Source organism: Geotrypetes seraphini, chromosome 6 (genome assembly GCF_902459505.1).
Source record: "Geotrypetes seraphini chromosome 6, aGeoSer1.1, whole genome shotgun sequence".
Taxonomy (NCBI): Eukaryota; Metazoa; Chordata; class Amphibia; order Gymnophiona; family Dermophiidae; genus Geotrypetes; species Geotrypetes seraphini.
The window spans coordinates 28,674,637-28,693,802 of record NC_047089.1 but is presented as its reverse complement, the minus strand read 5'-3'; the positions used below and the strand labels follow the sequence as shown (position 1 = coordinate 28,693,802).

The 19,166-nt window shown below is 42.4% G+C and overlaps 1 protein-coding gene across 1 annotated transcript in view; it reads left to right on the top strand.

The window, feature by feature from the left end:
* Window positions 1-18,397, top strand: part of SESN3 (sestrin 3) — a 123,437-nt gene extending 105,040 nt beyond the window's left edge. The window contains exons 7-10 of the mRNA XM_033949241.1: window positions 10,258-10,376; window positions 12,426-12,616; window positions 13,078-13,222; window positions 17,144-18,397. Coding sequence (XP_033805132.1) covers window positions 10,258-10,376; window positions 12,426-12,616; window positions 13,078-13,222; window positions 17,144-17,230 — 542 coding nt within the window. The 3' untranslated portion in view covers window positions 17,231-18,397. The remainder of the gene's footprint in view (window positions 1-10,257; window positions 10,377-12,425; window positions 12,617-13,077; window positions 13,223-17,143) is intronic.
* Window positions 18,398-19,166: the final 769 nt, after the last annotated feature.

The following is a 19,166-nucleotide window of genomic DNA, read 5'->3' as shown; positions in this document are numbered from 1 at the left end:
AGGATGGGTTGAGACATCGGGGTTTACATCCATTATTTTCATTTGAAGTAAAACCCAGATGCCTCAATCCGTCCTCCTTTTTCTGGAACAATGTGGTAACCCTAATTTTTCCACAGCAGAATCGGTAAGGCACACAAATGACTACATCACACAGAACTGCTTTCCCATAGCTCGAGCTTTACACTAGACAGCCTTTTAGCTACACAGGCAGCAAAAATTGACACTACCATTTCCAATCTACTGATCAAATCAATAGACATAAAAGAATTTGGAAAAGAAATCAAAACTCATCTCTTCAAAAAATACTTTCCATCATGTTAACCTCAACATAGCACTAGAAAATACACACACGATCACCCCACCATAACTATACCTAAACATTGTACAACTCTCTTCATCAACCTACTATTCATCTACTATGAGCTCTAAATTTCTCCTGGAAACTTCCAGACTAACAATTGCAACTTGATACATTCCTGATTCTATGTACTGTAATATTCCCGAGATTGTCCAGTCTCTTAATTTGTAATCCGCTTAGAACCGCAAGGCACAAGCGGAATAGAAATCTGTAATAGAAACATAGAAAAAAGCGGCAGAAAAGGGCTATAGCCCACCAAGTCTGCCCATTCCAAGTATCCTCCCCCCCTGAGTTTACTCCCTTAAAGATCCCACGTGAGTATCCCATTTTCTCTTAAAATCCGTCACGCTTCTGGCCTTTATCACCTGGAGTGGGAGTCTGTTCCAATGATCCACAACTCTCTCGGTGAAGAAATACTTCCTGAAGTCGCCATGAAACTTCCCTCCCCTGATTTTCAGCGGATGCCCTCTGGTGGTCGAGGGTCCCATGAGCCGGAAGATATCATCTTCTGACTCGATGTGCCCCGTGATATACTTATACGTTTCAATCATATCTCCCCGTTCCCTTCTTTCCTCAAGTGAGTACAGCCGCAATGTAATGTAATGTATTCGCAGCCCCTTCCCTGGCATAGTAGTTTCTTGAGCTCCTTCAGTTAGTTCCAGAGCGCGAAACAGGGGAACAATTCTTGGGGGAGGTGGGGAGTGATGGTATGTATGCCTTATCGATCCTACTCTCTTTGGAAAACACCCAGCTTTGCTCCTTCCGTTGGTGAGCAGTTTTGACTACAAGTGGGCTACTCCAAGCTTAGGTTGCTCTGTACTGAGTTGTCTTAATCCTTGGAGCAGCCTGCACAGTCAAGAGAGAGAAATGATGAGGATGGGGACAGCAGCACTTGACCAGAGGTGCATCGTCCTTTGCAAACCGTAATCAGTAGTGAAAATGGGAGGGCCTCTTTTTATTTATTTAAATTTATTCAGTTTTCTATACCGTTCTCCCAAGGGAGCTCGGGACAGTTTACATTAATTTATTCAGGTATTCAAGCATTTTTCCCTGTCTGTTCCAGCGGGCTCACAATCTATCTAATGTACCTGGGGTAATAGGGGAGATTAAGTGACTTGCCCAAGGTCACAAGGAGCAGCGCGGGTTTGAACCCGCAACCCCAGGGTGCTGAGGCTGTAGCTTTTAACCACTGCGCCACACTCTCTTACCCCATAAGGGGTATGTTGCCTATTTATTTAGATTTACTTACCCAGAGAGCTCAAAATGGTTTACAGGTTAACATTCACAGTGTTAACAGTATTAGATTATATAGGGTTACAATAATAGTAAATAGGCTTAGAACATAAGAATAGCCTTACTGGATCAACCCAATGGTCTATCTAGCCCAGTATCCTGTCTTCGCGGAGGCCAATCCAAGTCACAAGTACCTGGCAAAAACTCAAATAGTAGCAGCGTTCCATGGTACCAACCCATGTCTGTCTCAACATCAGACTCTGGACTTTTCCTCCAGGAACTTGTCCAAACTTTTTTTTAAAAACAGCTATATTAACTGCTGTTACCACATCCTCTGGCAACACGTTCCAGAGCTTAACTATTCTGAGTGAAAAAAATATTTCCTCCTATTAGTGCCTAGTGTCATGACTTTAGCGTATGCCTAGAATCTGCCTTAATGTCTGGGTGAGGCTTTAACTTGGAGCTGAGAAATACTGTATCTGCTTGTTCATAGTAGAATTGTACACTTCTCCCTCCGTACTCACTGTGATAGGGGAGTAACAGACCCTTGAATGCAGAAAAACCGCAAATAACTTTTTTTTCATATGATAATTTGCTGTTTTCTATTAAAAACCATCGTGAATATGGTGAAACCGCGAATAACGGGATAGTACGCCTTAGAACGCCAGACGGGAATTATGTGGAAACTGACTCCGATAAAGCCAAACTACTGAATGATTACTCCTGTTCAGTCTTTACCTGCGAGGCACGGGCCTCGGCTGGATGCAAAGCAAAGCATGGATGACCCGTTTCAGAAGTTTGAGTTCACACCAGCTGATGTTTACCAAGAACTGTCAAGACTCAAGGTGAACAAAGCCATGGGACCGGACAATCTGCACCCAAGAGTGCTCAGAGAGCTATGCGATGTTTTGGCGGAACCGTTAGCCATGCTCTTCAATCTCTCCCTAAGTACGGGGAGAGTCCCCCTGGACTGGAAAACTGCCAATGTTGTTCCTCTGCACAAAAAGGGTTGCAGAGCGGAGGCTGCGAATTACAGACCAGTAAGTCTCACATCAATAGTGTGTAAACTCATGGAAACTCTACTTAAAGGGAAATTGGACGCGATATTGGATGAGGGGAATCTGAGGGATCCCTGTCAACATGGATTCACTAGGGGCAGGTCATGCCAGTCCAATCTTATCAACTTCTTTGACTGGGTGACAGGAAAGCTAGACTCGGGAGAGTCTCTGGACATAGTGTACTTGGATTTCAGTAAAGCGTTTTGACAGTGTCCCACACCGTAGACTATTAAACAAGATGAAATCGATGAGGTTAGGTGAGAAACTAACGGCATGGGTCAATGATTGGCTGAGTGAGGGTGGTGGTCAATGGCACCCTCTCTAAGACATCGGAGGTAACTAGCGGAGTGCCGCAGGGCTCAGTCTTGGGACCATCCCTTTTTAACATATTCATAAGGGAGTTGACCCGAGGGCTTCAGGGAAAAGTAGCGCTGTTTGCCGACAACGCCAAACTGTGTAATATAGTAGGTGAAAGCGATCTCACGTATGGTATGGTGCAGGATCTGATCAAGTTGGAAAACTGGTCCTCGACATGGCAGCTGGGCTTCAACGCAAAGAAGTGTAAGGTGATGCATCTCGGCAGCAGAAATCCATGCAGAACATACACCTTGAATGGAGAAACACTAGTTACGACCTCAGAAGAACGGGACTTGGGAGTAATCATCAGTGCAGACATGAAGGCTGCCAAACAAGTAGAGAAGGCCTCATCCAAGGCAAGGCGGATGATGGGATGTATCAATAGAAGCTTCGTCAGCCGTAAACCTGAAGTCATAATGCCACTGTACAGAACCATGGTGAGACCTCATCTGGAGTACTGTGTGCAATTCTGGAGGCCACATTACCGTAAAGATGTACTTCGAGCTGAGTCAGTCCAGCGAATGGCCACTAGGATGGTCTCCGGACTCAAGGGTCTCTCATACGAGGAAAGACTGGGCAAGTTGCAGCTCTACTCTCTAGAGGAGTGCAGGGAGAGGGGTGACATGATTGAGACATTTAAGTACGTCACAGGTCGTGTCAAGGTGGAAAACGACATATTCTTTCCTAAGGGACCTTCAGTCACAAGGGGGCACCCGCTCAAACTCAGAGGAGGGAGATTTGGTGGTGACACCAGGAAGTATTTCTTTACAGAAAGGGTGGTAGATCACTGGAACAAACTACCGGTGCAGGTGATCAAGGCCACTAGCGTGCTCGACTTTAAGAATAAATGGGACATCCACGTGGGATCTCTACGTGGGTCGAGCAGCACTCTGACTTAATGGGGTGGGCCAGTGGAGTGGGCAGACTTGATGGGCTATAGCCCTTTTCTGCCGTCATCTTTCTATGTTTCTATAACATGGTGGGAGACCTGGCCTGTTCCTGAAGGAGAGGCAAAGCATGGTGAAAGAAAGTGCTGGGAATCAGCGATTTTCTCTGTAAACACTTGGAATCAGCGATTTCTGTATACAAGCTGACATAATTGGGGGGGGGGGGGAAGCCAGCAAGCAAGCTGAAAACGCGATTGTTGAAACCGCGAATACGGAATAAGAGGTGAAGTAGTTTGCTAGGGTTCTCTTATTGCATCTGACCCAACACTTATTTGGATTGAGCAAAGCAGTTTGAGTTGACATTCTCAGTGATGCAATTCTGTTTCAAGTAGCAAGTCAAGAGCCCGTTATTCTAGAGCAGAGGTTCTCAACCCAGTCCTCGGGATGCACCCAGCTAGTCAGGTTTTCACGATATCCCCAGTGAATATGCAAGAGTTGCATTTACATGCATTACGTCATTTCTATGCACATGTCATGCATATTCATTGTGGATATCCTGAAAACCTGACCTGGCTCCGGCTCTCGAGGACTGGAATTGCCTACCCCTGGCCAAGTGGAAGGCTTCCAAAGTAGAGATCAAGATGCGACATGCTAAGAGTAGAAGCTAGAACAGGGAAGGCAAATCCAGTCCTCGAGGGCTGGAATCCAGTCAGATTTTCAGGATATCCCCAGTGAATATGCGAGAGCTGCATTTACATGCATTATGTCCTTTCTATGCACATGTCATGCATATTCATTGGTGATATCCTGAAAAACTGACCTACCTGGGGGTGTCTCAAGGTGTGGGTTGAAGAACCTCTAGCGCAGGGCTGCCAAAGTCCGATCCTTGAGATCTACTGGCAGGCCAGATTTTCTGGATATCCACAATAAATATGCATGAGAGAGATTGCCTGCACTGCCTACTTGGTATGCAAATCTCTCTCACGTATATTCATTGTGGATATCCAGAAAACCTGGCCTGCCAGTAGATCTCAAGGACCGGACTTGGGCAGCCCTGCTTTAGAGTATGATGTACCTTCTGAACATTTGGATGAGGCTTGGACAAAAAATTGGAAACACTATTTTTTTTTCTTCAGATGGAAAAGTGTGATAGCCTTTAGTAAAAGCTTGGGGTATACACAGTATCTGAAGGATGAATTTGAGAATGGAACAGGGTATATGATTTGTACATTACAAATGCTTAAAATTCAATTTTCTCCAGCTGAAATGATAGTGTTTCTCAGATTCCTAACTTGTAGTGCTATTTCTAGAAGTTCAGAAGAAGACTTCATGAGTAAACTGAGGTCTGGATTCAAGTCTTAAAGCACAGGGGCCTTCTATAATATAATACAGGTTTTATTTAAAATAGGTCTCTCCACAAAGCATATAGCAAGCTGTGATTTGTGAAGCTGGAAGGTTATCTACTGGCATACCATGTGCTGGCAGTGCACCAAGATGTACTCCGATAGTAGAAGTTTGATGCTATTAAATCTGAAGGAATGTAATAACGTTATTGCAATTTGTAGAGCACCTAGACTGAAAATCTTTTCAACTTGAATCCATGTTTGCCTAGTGCAGGGGTAGGCAATTCCAGTCCTCGAGAGCCGGAGCCAGGTGAGGTTTTCAGGATATCCACAATAAATATGCATGAGATTTGCATCTCGGAGGCAGTGCATGCAAATCCATCTCATACAACTCAAAAGAGGAAGATAAGAATATCTACATAAGAACATAAGCAATGCCTCTGCTGGGTCAGACCTGAGGTCCATCGTGCCCAGCAGCCTGCTCACGTGGCGGCCCAACAGGTCCAGGACCTTTGTAGTAATTCTCTATCTATACCCTTCTATCCCCTTTTCCAGCAGGAAATTGTCCAATCCTTTCTTGAACCGCAATACCGTACTCTGCCCTATTACATTCTCACATTCCAGGCGTCCACCATACGTTGGGTAAAGAAGAACTTCATAGCATTTGTTTTGAATCTGTTTTCAACTTTTCCGAATGCCCTCTTGTTCTTTTATTATTCGAAAGTTTGAAGAATCTGTCCCTCTCTACTCTCTATGCCCTTCACGATCTTGTAAGTCTCTATCTGCACTGAAGGATCATTTGAGTTCAAAGCACCCTTCTGAGCTTGGCAATGGACTCTGCAGCTTGAGTGTATAAGGGTCATGTGTCTGAATGTGGTTAGTCGTCATAAAATCCCAGATTCTGGCTATTTCCCAATGGAGATGAAGAGAACCTGAGCTGCTTTGCTTTTTCATGTGGAACATCGCTACTTGGTTGACCCTCTTTAGATCTTATGCCAACACTAAATTATAGACCTATAGCAAACATTCCTATTTTGACTAAGTTGATGGAATCTGTACTAAACAACTAATGAAATATTTAGACTAGCATTCTCTTTTACAGTCTTACTAACATGGATTCCATCTGTCACATTTCACAGAAACTTCATTGGTTCTAACCATGAAGGTAAGGTATGTACTAAGTACTACTTTACGGAGAGGGTAGTGGATGCCTGGAATGCGCTCCCGAGAGAGGTGGTGGAGAGTAAAACTGTGACTGAGTTCAAAGAAGCGTGGGATGAACACAGAAGATTTAGAATCAGAAAATAATATTAAATATTGAACTAGGCCAGTTACTGGGCAGACTTGCACGGTCTGTGTCTGTGTATGGCCGTTTGGTGGAGGATGGGCAGGGGAGGGCTTCAATGGCTGGGAGGGTGTAGATGGGCTGGAGTAAGTCTTAACAGAGATTTTGGCAGTTGGAACCCAAGCACAGTACCGGGTAAAGCTTTGGATTCTTGCCCAGAAATAGCTAAGAAGAAAAATTACAAAATAAAAAATAAAAAGTTTAAATTGAATCAGGTTGGGCAGACTGGATGGACCATTCGGGTCTTTATCTGCCGTCATCTACTATGTTACTAAGTAGAGGCAAACGAGCAATATTACTACAGTTTGACCTCTCAGCTGCCTTTGATATGGTTGACCATAAATTGCTGTTTCCATATTGAGTGGGGTGGGTGGTATAATATTGAAGTGGCTTCAAGGTTTTCTGGAAAACTTTTCATATGCAGTTAGTCTGTGGTAAACTCTCGCACGCTTGGGTTCCAGGCTGTGGTGGTTCCTCAGGATTCCCCATTATCTCCTATGGTTTTCAATATCTTCATGGGAACTTTTGAGTTCAGTTAATTTAGAGGATGGTCAATTTGTATATTCTTGTGCTACTGATATCTTTGTGCTGTTGGAAGTTGACCCTGATTTCCAAAATAGTCAATTGAAATTGACTGCATTATGAAAATTCAACATTGAGCTGATAATTTTCATCTTAAGCTTATTCCTTCTAAAACAAAACTGCTCTGGTTTGGGGTTTTAAACCCTTCTTTTCCTTCTTTATCGGTGACAAAACCCAGCTTACCAAACTGGTCATACGATTAGATTTGAAAACACAAAAGTCCTGGAGAAAGAAGACCGCTGGTGGCTGAGAAGAATCAAAAAGGCAATAGAAATTGCAAGACTACCCCAATAACGTGAGTGCCGATAAAGAATTTTCCATAAACAAAGCATAGCAACCTCTCATCCAAAAGAAACGGCACAAAAAGGATTGTGGCCAAGTACAAAATGCCTTTTTCCTCCATCTAAAAAATTCCACCTCTTTTCTGACAATTTAAAAGTGGGACCACAAACTCTTGCCAAAATTTAAAATTGGGTCAACGAATGGTCCCGCCGATATTCAACATTCAGACTTGGATTTCCAATGAACTTTCCCGCCAAAATTCAAATTCATAACCAACAGACTTCCCTGTTCTTAATCAGGTCCTGCCAAAAAGTCAAATTTCTTGACCCACAGATTACCCTGTTCTCAATCGGGTTCGTGGGCCCACTATATATAAAGACACACTGCAGACCTCACAGCATATCCTGAAGAAAGCCACAGCATGATGGCTGAAACGTCGGTTCTACTTACCCAGATGTGGCGATACCCAGAAAACTACTACAATCAGCTTACCATTGATCACTCCTCTAAAGTTTTAGGGAGTATTATTGCACTCAGTGTTAACTTATCAACCCTATATCAATAATTTGACAAAGAAATGCATTTTTAAGCTTAGACAGTTGAGTTCAATTAGGTCTTTATTTGATTGCACTAATTTTTCAGTCTTAGCTCAGTGTAGTTTTTTTCTCATTTAGACTACTGTAATTCTTTGTTTTGAAGGCCTTTCTGTTCACTTGTGTAGTAGACCCATAAGAACATAAGAATTGCCGCTGCGGGTCAGACCAATGGTCCATCATGCCCAGCAGTCCGCTCACGCGGTGGCCCTCTGTTCAAAGACCAGTCCTACCATCGTACCTCCTTGTTCATTATGAACTTGTCTAACTTTGTCTTGAATCCCTGGATGATGTTTTCCCCTATGACAGACTCCGGAAGAGCGTTCCAGTTTTTTACCACTCTCTGGGTGAAGAAGAACTTCCTTACATTCGTATGGAATCTATCCCCTTTCAGTTTTAGAGAGTGCCCTCTCATTCTCCCTACCTTGGAGAGGGTGAACAACCTGTCCTTATCTACTAAGTCTATTCCCTTCAGTACCTTGAATGTTTTGAGCCATACCCATAAGACTTGGTTATTTGTAGCCATGTGCTCCAGCAGCTCTAAGTAGGTTCTGACGTGTCTTGGTCATGATTGGTATAGCCTGAACACGAGCCTGAGTGTTTTTGGAACCTGTCCTCTGGAGAAAAACTCAAGCTTGAGTAGAGTCCAGAATATTACCTTTAAAAGAAATTACGGTTGGGCAAAGTGTGAACTTCTACAGTCTCTAGGATTCCTCATCAACCTGCAGAAGTGTGATTTTATGTAGAATTGAGACCTGTGAGTCTGAATCGCTAGAGGCCAGCCATCCAGGTATGGAAATAGTAGAGAGTCTCATTTGTACAGTTATATGGGTGCCACAATAAGGCACTTTGAAAACACTCTGCACAGCTGAGAAAGGCTGAAGGGGAGGACTTTGCACTAGAAATTAATGGATTAAAGGGAATGAATTGGAATATGCATATACATCTTTTGATATCCAGGTACACATCCAGTCCTTTGTTTAGTAGGAGAAGATTGTAGGGATGATGGTCATTCTGAATTTCATTTTGAGCAGATATTGGAGAGCAAGTATAATAGGTGGATATTGCAGATCTTTTTTGGAATGAGAAAGTATCTTAAATAGAACCTTCCATATTTTACCTGAGGCAGGAAAGGTTCTGTGGCATTGGCTTAGAGAAGTACAGTAGGCCAAGTTTATTTAAAATGTGTTGTTCTGCTTATTCAAGCTTCTAAGTGGAATACATAAAAGTTAAAATGATATTACATAAAATAAGTACAAAAGGAAGTGGGAACGGACACTGAAGATCACTCATGTAAAACCAACTTGTTTATTTCATAAAAGGACACAAGCAGAAGCTGTGGACCCAACACAGCACTGAGTTTCGGCATCTGAGGAACACCTGCATCAGAGGTCACTATGGCGTATATGTTCACAGATGACAGGTTTGGGGTGAAACAAAGCTTGGTCCAACTAACATGCCAGAGTAACCAAAATCACTGAAAAGCTATGGAAGCATTTTCGTTCCTCAGACGCCGAAACACAGTGCTGTGTCGGGTCCACAGCTTCTGCTTGTGTTCTTTGCTGAAATAAACATGTTGGTCTTACAATAGTGATCTTCAGTGGAGTGTTCATTGTCTATTCCCACTTCCTTTTGTACTGTTTTATACCTGTGGGTTCTCTGTCCTGTTGGACTTTTTGGTGTTTACAATTACATAAAATAATTCAAACACACATGTTGGGACGAGCAACAAATACTGAAACAGTGGGAACGGGGGAGAAACTACATCAATTAAAGTATGGAAAAATGAAAGTAAGCACAAGCGGGAAGGGGAACCAATCTGAAAATTTTGAACAGAGAGAAATTAATACTGAGCATCCTTAATAGGACGGTTATAAGTCAAAAGCATCTTAAATAGAAAGGATTTTAGGATTTAAGCAGACCTTCTCATGCAAGATGGGGACCAAACATCCTTCTAGGAAACTAGTAGAGGGTGATCCAGGGGACAACTGATGAATCTGAGGTGACACTTGTGGCATCTGTTACATTTGCAAATTAACTACCATCTCCCACATAGATTTTATTTTAAAGTATGATTCCATCTTTAATTTTAGATTTCTCTTTATTGTACAGTTTAATGAACAAAAAAAAGATAATAGTTTACTTAAAATAAGAGGATCCGTGTGTTTCTTGACCTATGTATAGCTTTACTTATGCCTGACATTTCCTGCCTATTCTAGACTTTGATGATGAAGTAGTGTCCAGATCCAATATATCCCGTTATATCGAAGACCCTGGTTTTGGGTACAAAGACTTTGCCAGGCGGGGAGAAGAGCATCTGCCAACATTCCGAGCTCAGGTATTCAATGTGTGCGCTGTTGGCTTCGAAGCATGTTTACAGAGTGGTGCTGGTCAATGCAACAGAAAAGAAGGTTGTTCTAGTCAATTTGAGTTTGTTTGATAGTTTTGACTTAAGAACATAAGAATAGCCTTACTGGGTCAGACCAATGGTCCATCAAGCTCAGTAGCCCATTCTCATGGTGGCCAATCCAGGTCTCTAATACCTGGCCAAACCCCAAGGACTAGCAAAATTCCATGCAGAATCTCAAAGAATAGCAAGATTCCGGAATCCCAGAGAGTAACAAGATTCTAGAAGCCCAGAGTAGCAACATTCCATGCTACTGATCCAGGGCAAGCAGTGACTTGCCCCATGTCTTTCTCAATAACAGACTATGGACTTTTCCTCCAGGAACTTGTCCAACCCCTTCTTAAAACCAGCTAGGCTATCCGCTCTTACCACATCCTCTGGCAATGCGTTCCAGAGCTTAACTATTCTCTGAGTGAAAAATTATTTCCTCTTATTGGATTTTAAAAGTGTTTCCCTGTAACTTCAAGTGTCCCCTAGTCTATGTAATTTTTGACGGAGTAAAAATCGATCCACTTGTACCCGTTCTACTCCGCTCAGGATTTTGTAGACTTCAATCATATCTCCCCTCAGCCGTCTCTTTTCCAACATTGCGACTTCGTTTGCAACTCTGTTTTGTTGGTTTTATATCCCCCTTTCATCTCTGCAGAGCCATTGCAGTGACAAGCTAGGGGTGATTAACTGCAGTTAAAGTAGACTCTGAGCAGTGGCATCATAAGGGGGGGTATTGGTGGGAGCGCCGGCCCACCCCAGCCCCTCCCGGCACACGTGTGCACCCCTTCCCTTCCCTCATACCGGTCTCATTTTCCCGGCGCGAGCAGTGTCATGAACTTGCTGCCTGCGTCAGTGTTGGTTCTCTCAGACGTCACTTCTGGGACTATATAGCCGACCCCACTTTTAAGAAAAAAATAATTAATGAAAACGCACAAAAAAAAATAGAAATGCAATAAATGAAGACTTATCTGAATGATATGTGAATCAAAGTGGGGTCGGCTATGTGGACTGTTTGAAACATATTTACTGAGTGGACCAATCTTGAATAATAACCACATATCACATTTTATCTTTTGGACATTCACTGATGTTTTGGACACTAAAAAATGAGTTAAAAATTTTAAAAGAGGTATCATGATGCACGGAGCAGACTCATTTAGGTACTGAATGAATTTGTACCATGTTTGAGATACCGTCCTGGTTCAAACTGCCTTTGGTCATTTAGAGCAGTTGCCCTGTACCGAATTCTCTTAGCGATATCATCCAAAACCATTTTCTGTTTCAAAATTTATCCTTAGGATTACAATCTGGGGAAAAGTATCTCTCCACAGCGCTTGAATTCTCATTCAAGATCGATCCATAGGAATTATTTCTCCTATAGAGAGATATTGTTCTCTGCCTATAGAAACCTAGATCTAAATAATGTGCAATTGGAGCCTCAACCCTGAAGAAATAAATAATGAAACATGGTCATGTCGGTGGAGGCGCTCCCTAATTAGAATTTCCTACAAAAAAAGTTTGTTGTTGTTTTAAGAAGTCACGTTGAGATTACATATATCACATAAAGTAAAAACGATCCAGTGAAGAAAATGGCTTATGCGATCTCTAAATGAAATGCATAAGGAGAAACCCAAGCCTACAGAGGATCAAAAAAAATTTATTGCACATTATTTGGTGTCTGGGTTTGTTGGCGATAGATATTCTGCCTCTTTTACAAAGCCACGCAAGCAGCTGCTCCAAAGCCATTTAAATCTCTATGGGCTTCGGGGCTGTTAGCGTGGCTTTGTAAAAGAGGCCGATAGTATTGATTACCCAGAAATTAATAGCCTGTTGTAGCTATTTGTTATAGAAACATGATGGCAGATAAAGGCCAAATGGTCTCTCCACAGCATCCACTATCTCCTCATCTCCCTAAGAGATCCCACATGCCTATTGAAGCACACTGAACTACATTCTGGGTCTCACTTGTATTTCTTTCTTATTTCATAGGATTATTCCTGGGAAGATCATGGTTTCTCTCTCGTGAACAGCCTTTATTCTGATATTGGGCATCTCCTGGATGAGAAGTTCAGGATGGTCTATAATCTCACTTACAACACCATGGCCACACACGAAGATGTGGACACGACCATGTTGAGGAGAGCTTTGTTTAACTATGTTCATTGTATGTTTGGAATTAGGTATGTTCAAATGTGTGCGCTCTCTCTTGCGCGCGCTCTCTCTCTCTCTTGCGCGCGTTCTCGCTCGCTCTTGCTCTCGCGCGTTCTCGCTCGCTCTTGCTCTCGCGCGTTCTCGCTCGCTCTTGCTCTCGCGCGTTCTCGCTCGCTCTTGCTCTCGCGCGTTCTCGCTCGCTCTTGCTCTCGCGCGTTCTCGCTCGCTCTTGCTCTCGCGCGTTCTCGCTCGCTCTTGCTCTCGCGCGTTCTCGCTCGCTCTCTCTCATGACAAGTTAGAATTTGAAAAATCCATAGATTTGTTTTTTTTGTTGTTTTTTGTTTGTTTTTGGGTTTTTTTTTAACTCTATAGTAGATGACGGCAGATAAAGTTTGCTGTCGAGAAAATTTGCTTCCAGTTTTTGAAGACTTTGACCAACATAGGTAGGCTCACAAGCTATACTTTTTTTTTCTGGATTTTTTTTGCTTAGGTATGATGACTATGATTATGGTGAAGTTAATCAATTACTTGAACAAAGCCTGAAGGTTTACATTAAGACAGTGACCTGCTACCCTGAAAGAGCTACCAAGCGCATGTACGATAGTTACTGGCGTCAGTTCAAGCACTCGGAGAAGGTAAGTGTTTAATAGCCAAACATTTCACAAGTGGCGTGTTTATGCCTTTTAACAATAAAAAGCTAACCCTAATCAGGTTAGGGCCCTTCATTTTGGAGGAAAGATGACTGAGGAGGGATGAGATAAAAGCTTATGAAAATTAAGAGTTGAGCAGAATTGTTAGAGAGGGAACGGTTTTGTGATCTTGGCACAATAAAAATAAAACACCTTAGGCAATTACATTACATTAGTGATTTTTATTCTGCCATTACCTTGCGGTTCAAGATGGATTACAGAAGAGGATTTCTGGACATGTTACAAAGTAGAGCTGGTTGCTCCAGAGGATTGAAATGTTTCATTTGGTGTGTGTTAGTCTTCATGGATTTCTTGAATAGCAAGGTTTTTATTTCTTTTCTGAAAGTTGTTGTAGTCTGGGGTCACGATTAGTAGATTGGAGAGTTGGTGGTCTAGTTTTGCCGCCTGTGTGGCTCAACATTGCTTATAAAAATGTCTTTGTGAATATCTCAAATCCTTTTTCTGTTTTTTAAATTTTGTTGAATTGTACCATTTATCTGTGTAGATGTTCAGACTTGTTGCAAAGCCTGCATGTCAGCTACAAAAGTCTGTCGGGGCTCGAGGCAGCTGATGTAACTTCCTCTTTCAGTGTAGCAGGGACTGGAGAAAACACGGAGAGTGCTGCTTTATTGCTAACACTAGTGTTTAAGCCCGTTACAATAACGGGTGCTAGAGAGATGTCTGTCTTTTGTTTTTTTCTTTCTCTCTCTCTCTCTCCTTGGCCACTGCTAATCTGTTTTTTTCTTTCTCTTTCTCTCTCTCTCTCTCTCTCCTTGGACGCAGGCTGTCTGTCTCTCTGGCCCCATCTGTCTGTCTCATTCTTTCTTTCTCTCTCTCTCTCCTTGGCCGCTGTCTGTCTGGGTTTTTGTTTTGGTTTTTTTTTGGGGGGGTTCTCTCCTTGGACGCTGACTGGCTGTCTGTCTTTTTTCTTTGCCTCTCTCTCCTTAGCTGCTGTCTGTCTCTCTCCCTGGCCCTCTTTCTTTCTGTATGTCTCTGTCTCTCTCTCTGGCCCCCTGCCTGCCTATATTTTTCTGTTGTGCCATCCCTGACTGTCTCTCCATGGCCCCCTTCTGTCTTCCCCCCAGCACACACCTCCCCAAAGCATCCCCCTTTCTCTCTCCCTGACTGTCTCTCCATGGCCCCCTTCTGTCTTCCCCCCAGCACACCCCTCCCCCCCAAAGCAGCCCCCTTTTCCTCTCCCTTACTGTCTCTCCGTGGCCCCCTTCTGTCTTCCCCCAGCACACCCCTCCCCCCCCAAAGCAACCCCCTTTCCCTCTCCCTGACTGTCTCTCTGTGGCCCCCTTCTGTCTTCCCTCCCAGAGCAAAGCTGACTGCCCCTCCAGCACACCCCTCCCTCCAAAGCAGCCCCCTTTCACCTGCAGTACCGGAACAACACCCTCCAGCCGTTCCTAAACTGCCACTGAAATTCCTCCATGCGCCACCAGCCATTGTAAGCTGCCTCGCGCACCTCCTCAAGCCACCGAATACCATGGGACACAGCACGAATCACAGCACAACCTCCTGAGTGTGCATGCCCGCTTAGAGGATTATTATAGAGAATTGTCAGGCTATGAAAGGTTAGAGGGAGGGGAGATATAGTAGACCGTGGCAGGCAGCGTTGGCCGAGGTGAAGGCAAGTGGTGGGCAGTGACAAGGCAGCTCTTGGGGGGAGGGTCAACAGCGCCAGTTGAGGTATCACCTTATTATGGCAGGGTGAGGACTAGGACTCCTTTTAGAGCTTTTAGGGTGGGAGGACAGAAATCTCTCTCTTCCCTCCCCCCTCCAGAAGGAAGCAGCAGACTTCCCCCTCTACATGCTGCTTTTGGTTGTTGGGCCTAAACAGGAAGTTACAGCTTTCATGCAACTTCTGTTTTGGGGTCTGACAAAGACGCCTATCGATTCAGCTGCGGTGGAAACAAGGAGCAAACCGGCAGAAAATGGGTGAGCCAGCGGGAGGGGGAGAGGGCAGGGAGACAATAGCGCAATTTTGAATGTGGGGGGTGGGGAGATGATGATGCTGGATATGTGGAGGAGAGGCGATCGCAGTAATTGTGGTAAAAAATTTTTAACGCAGCTATTTAATGCATTAATCGTTTAGCACGTTACATGTACAACCCTAGTACAGCTGCACAGCTGTTTCAATTTCTCTCAGAATATGGTTTGGTATTTCATTTCAATCAATCTACAGATTTATTTTTAGTTTGTGATAGTTTTGTAATTGGTGAGGGTCTCTGCTCAACTTGGCATATAAATTCTACGAGTATATACAAGGATCAGTAGTAATGCAACTTGTTTAGTTTTTCCAGTGTTTTGAGCAGTTTACTTGCTTTATACTTTTTTGTTTAGTTTTTCCAGTGTTTTGAGCAGTTTACTTGCTTTATACTTTTTTATTTATTTATTTTTTTTTACATTGTCTTTAAAAAAATAAATTGATCTAGAATCCATTGAGATCTGACCCTGAGTGGCCTTTTGGTTTTTGTATTGCTTTATACTTATTTTTTTTTAACATTGTCTTTAAAAAAAAAATAAATTGATCTAGAATCCATTGAGATCTGACCCTGAGTGGCCTTTTGGTTTTTGTATTGCTTTATACTTATTTTTTTTTAACATTGTCTTTAAAAAAAAAATAAATTGATCTAGAATCCATTGAGATCTGACCCTGAGTGGCCTTTTGGTTTTTGTATTGCTTTATACTTTTTTTTTTTAACATTGTCTTTAAAAAAAAAATAAATTGATCTAGAATCCATTGAGATCTGACCCTGAGTGGCCTTTTGGTTTTTGTATTGCTTTATAACATGTCTGGCTCTGAAGAGGGTTTATGTTGGCTGTTAACTGAGATGAAACCAGGATAAATATTCAAGGGAGACTTCTGTGCATGCAGAATATCTGTTTAAGCACTGCGTTCAGTGTCGGCTTCTATCATTTTAAACTTTGGGGAAGCTTTTTGGACGGGTAGGATTATTTCTAGCACACCGATCCTTTTAAGGTAGCTCCAGGAGCATTGGGTGTTAAATTAGCAGCCAGTGCTCCCAGGGAGGAAAAAATGCTAGCTAGGAGCTGGCATTATTTTCTCAAATACAGCTAATAACGTTAAACATAAGCTGCATTATTCAGTTTGCATAATGAGGGGCTTTGCATGTCATTTATCTCATTCACGCTTCTGAAATGTGTGTTAAATGGCACAGTCAGGAATTATTTGCCTTTACCTTGTGTCAAGTCAAACAATGCACATTAAGAACTACCCTTCTAAATCTAACCTATTTGTAAAGTAGAAAAATGCTCCGACAAGCTTAAATTCAAAGACCGCTCTAAGATTTATTTATTCATTCAATTTTCTATACCAGGGGTGTCCAACCTTTTGGCTTCCCTGAGCCGCATTGGCTGAAAAAAAAAAATTTCTGGGGCCACATAAACGCGCAAAGGCTGCAGAAAGACAGAGGAGGGAGCCGGCAAGACAGTAAACACCCGGGGGCAGCAGAGGAGCTGCATTGACCGAGGCCGCAGGTTGGACACCCCTGTTCTATACTCTCAGGGGAGCTCAGAATAGTTTACATGAATTCAGGTACTCAAGTATTATTCCCTGTCTGTTCCATCGGGCACACATTCTACCTAATGTATCTGGAGCAATGGGGGGATTTGCTAAACTGATAATTTTAACCTCACATTTTGTTAATTAATCTACCTGGTTAAGATTATTATCCTCTAATTGGCTTAAACCCAAATTTAGACAAGTTAATTAACTAGTTTGCATATTGATTCCTTTCTTCCCTTGCTCAGATTTCTTGCCTGTCTCCCATTTCTGAATGAAAGCATGAAAACTGGTTGGAAGTACGTTTTGACTTACCTACTGTATATGTTCTTTCACAGGTCCATGTTAATCTGCTTTTAATGGAAGCTCGGATGCAGGCAGAGCTGTTGTATGCCCTTCGTGCCATAACTCGCCACTTGACCTGAAATGTGAACGAAAATGCAGAGCTTCCTGTTCCAGCAGATGCACGCCCAAAACTGCTTTACGCTACAGTGTCGACGATTCAGTCCTAATCTCCTATTTTGCCTGCATTGCTCGGTATTCATGTGCAGCAATGCCCTTCCTATGTTTTCCCGCTCGATGCTTAAAACGTAGCTAATGAGCATAAAAGTGAGGCGCTACATCTTTGTTTTTCAGAGCCGGCATGTTCAGTCCTGCTCACAAATCCAGAGTTTGATATGTGATTAACTTCAATGCTTTCGGCTTGAGAGGAAAAAAAAAAAAAAAAAAATCCACTCGCAAAATAAGCAGTGTGTTCTGTTGAAGAAACTTCCCCCTTGCCTCTGCCCAAACTTACGAATTGACGGTGGATGTTTCCATTGGCTGTTTTACGTTGAATAACTTTCAGAATCATGTTGAAGGCATGCACTGTCTTAGGACCAGCTGGCTTTCTCCCGCCTTTTTTGCTTTTGCCGGTGGTTGATGGTCATAGGAGCTGACGTTCAGACATTGTTCTGGTAAACCAATCATTCGAGGTTGCTGTGCAGAGCAGCGTGGCTCGCAGTTTGAAAAATGTGAAGTAAATCTGTGGTGAGCTTTGCAGCATGCTACTGAAATTACAAAAAATGCAGCTGTTCCTTAGAAGCAGAAATTAGTCAAGATTTTGCTTCCCTGTCAAGATGCCATCTAATGCTACATAATCCTTTTAGTTCAAAGAAGGTATATAAGTGTGTGAAATTCAGCTTTCTCCCAGCTGCTCTTGCATTTGCAAATTTTATTTTATTTTATTTTTTTGCTGTTGGCCAAATGTCACCTGCGTTCATCGGAGTTTTTTTAAAAAAATTTATGAGAGAAAACAGACAGAAAACTGCATGATAAAGATGTTTTAATGTTTTTTTTTATGTACTTCACTATTCCATTGCTTTTAAAGTGCCATAAAGGTTAGTTAAAGGTGGTGATTCCAGCTCAGGTCTTCTGGGATCTATAGTATGATTGCAATCAGCCTTTGAAAAGAAATGTCATCTGTCAGCCAGCATGCTGGGAGGGTTTTAACAGACAGCCCTGAGCATTTTTTTTTGTTTGTGAATGGTATGCTTTATCTTTTTTTTTGTGCATAACCACCTAGTTAAAAAAAAAAAAACCCCACAAAATAACGTGACAGTGGAAATAGCATTTTTTTCAGATAATGGTCTGAGAAATTGAGTAAGAATGGCAAAATGTGTTTTGGGGTTTTTTTTTTCTCTTGCCTGTTACTTAGCTGACTTCTATTATGTCCTAGTTCCTCAAGCATTTTATATTTTTAATTGTTACGTAATGTTTTGCACCTTTCACTTACTAGCTAGTTATACCTACTTGGTTATTAACCCCTGGATTCTATAAAGTGCTAAAATTTTGAGCGTCTCACCATCAAACAAAATATTTCCAAAAGGGGGCTCACCTACTTATAGAAACATAGCAATAACAATCCTCAGATTTATCACTTCATTATAGCCATTGGATAAGAGCAAAACCAGAGGGTAGGAAAAGGCTCATATTTACAGCAGATTATAGAAAAATCGCCAAAGCTCCCTCTTCTCAGTCGCTGGCATAAAAGCCTCCCCTCCCTGACGCAGCGGCAACCAAAGCCATGAAACTCTGTCGGTGTTGGAGATTTTGAAATCTGCAAAGAAGCTCCGAGAAGGCTGGTTTGAATTAAACTTCTGCAAAATTAACTCTACAGCAAATATATTTAAACAGATTTGTAAGTTTGCACATCGAATACAGTTGGCAAATTGACCGTTGGGTTTAAGGACTTTGAGTTTCATTTGAGAGAAAAAAAGGGGTGTTTTTTTTTTTTGCTTAAAAGTTTGAAATTTATTTTGAAAATTTTGAGCACCGCAGGGTAGGTTTTTATGCCAGTGACTGAGAAAAGGGAGCTTGTGA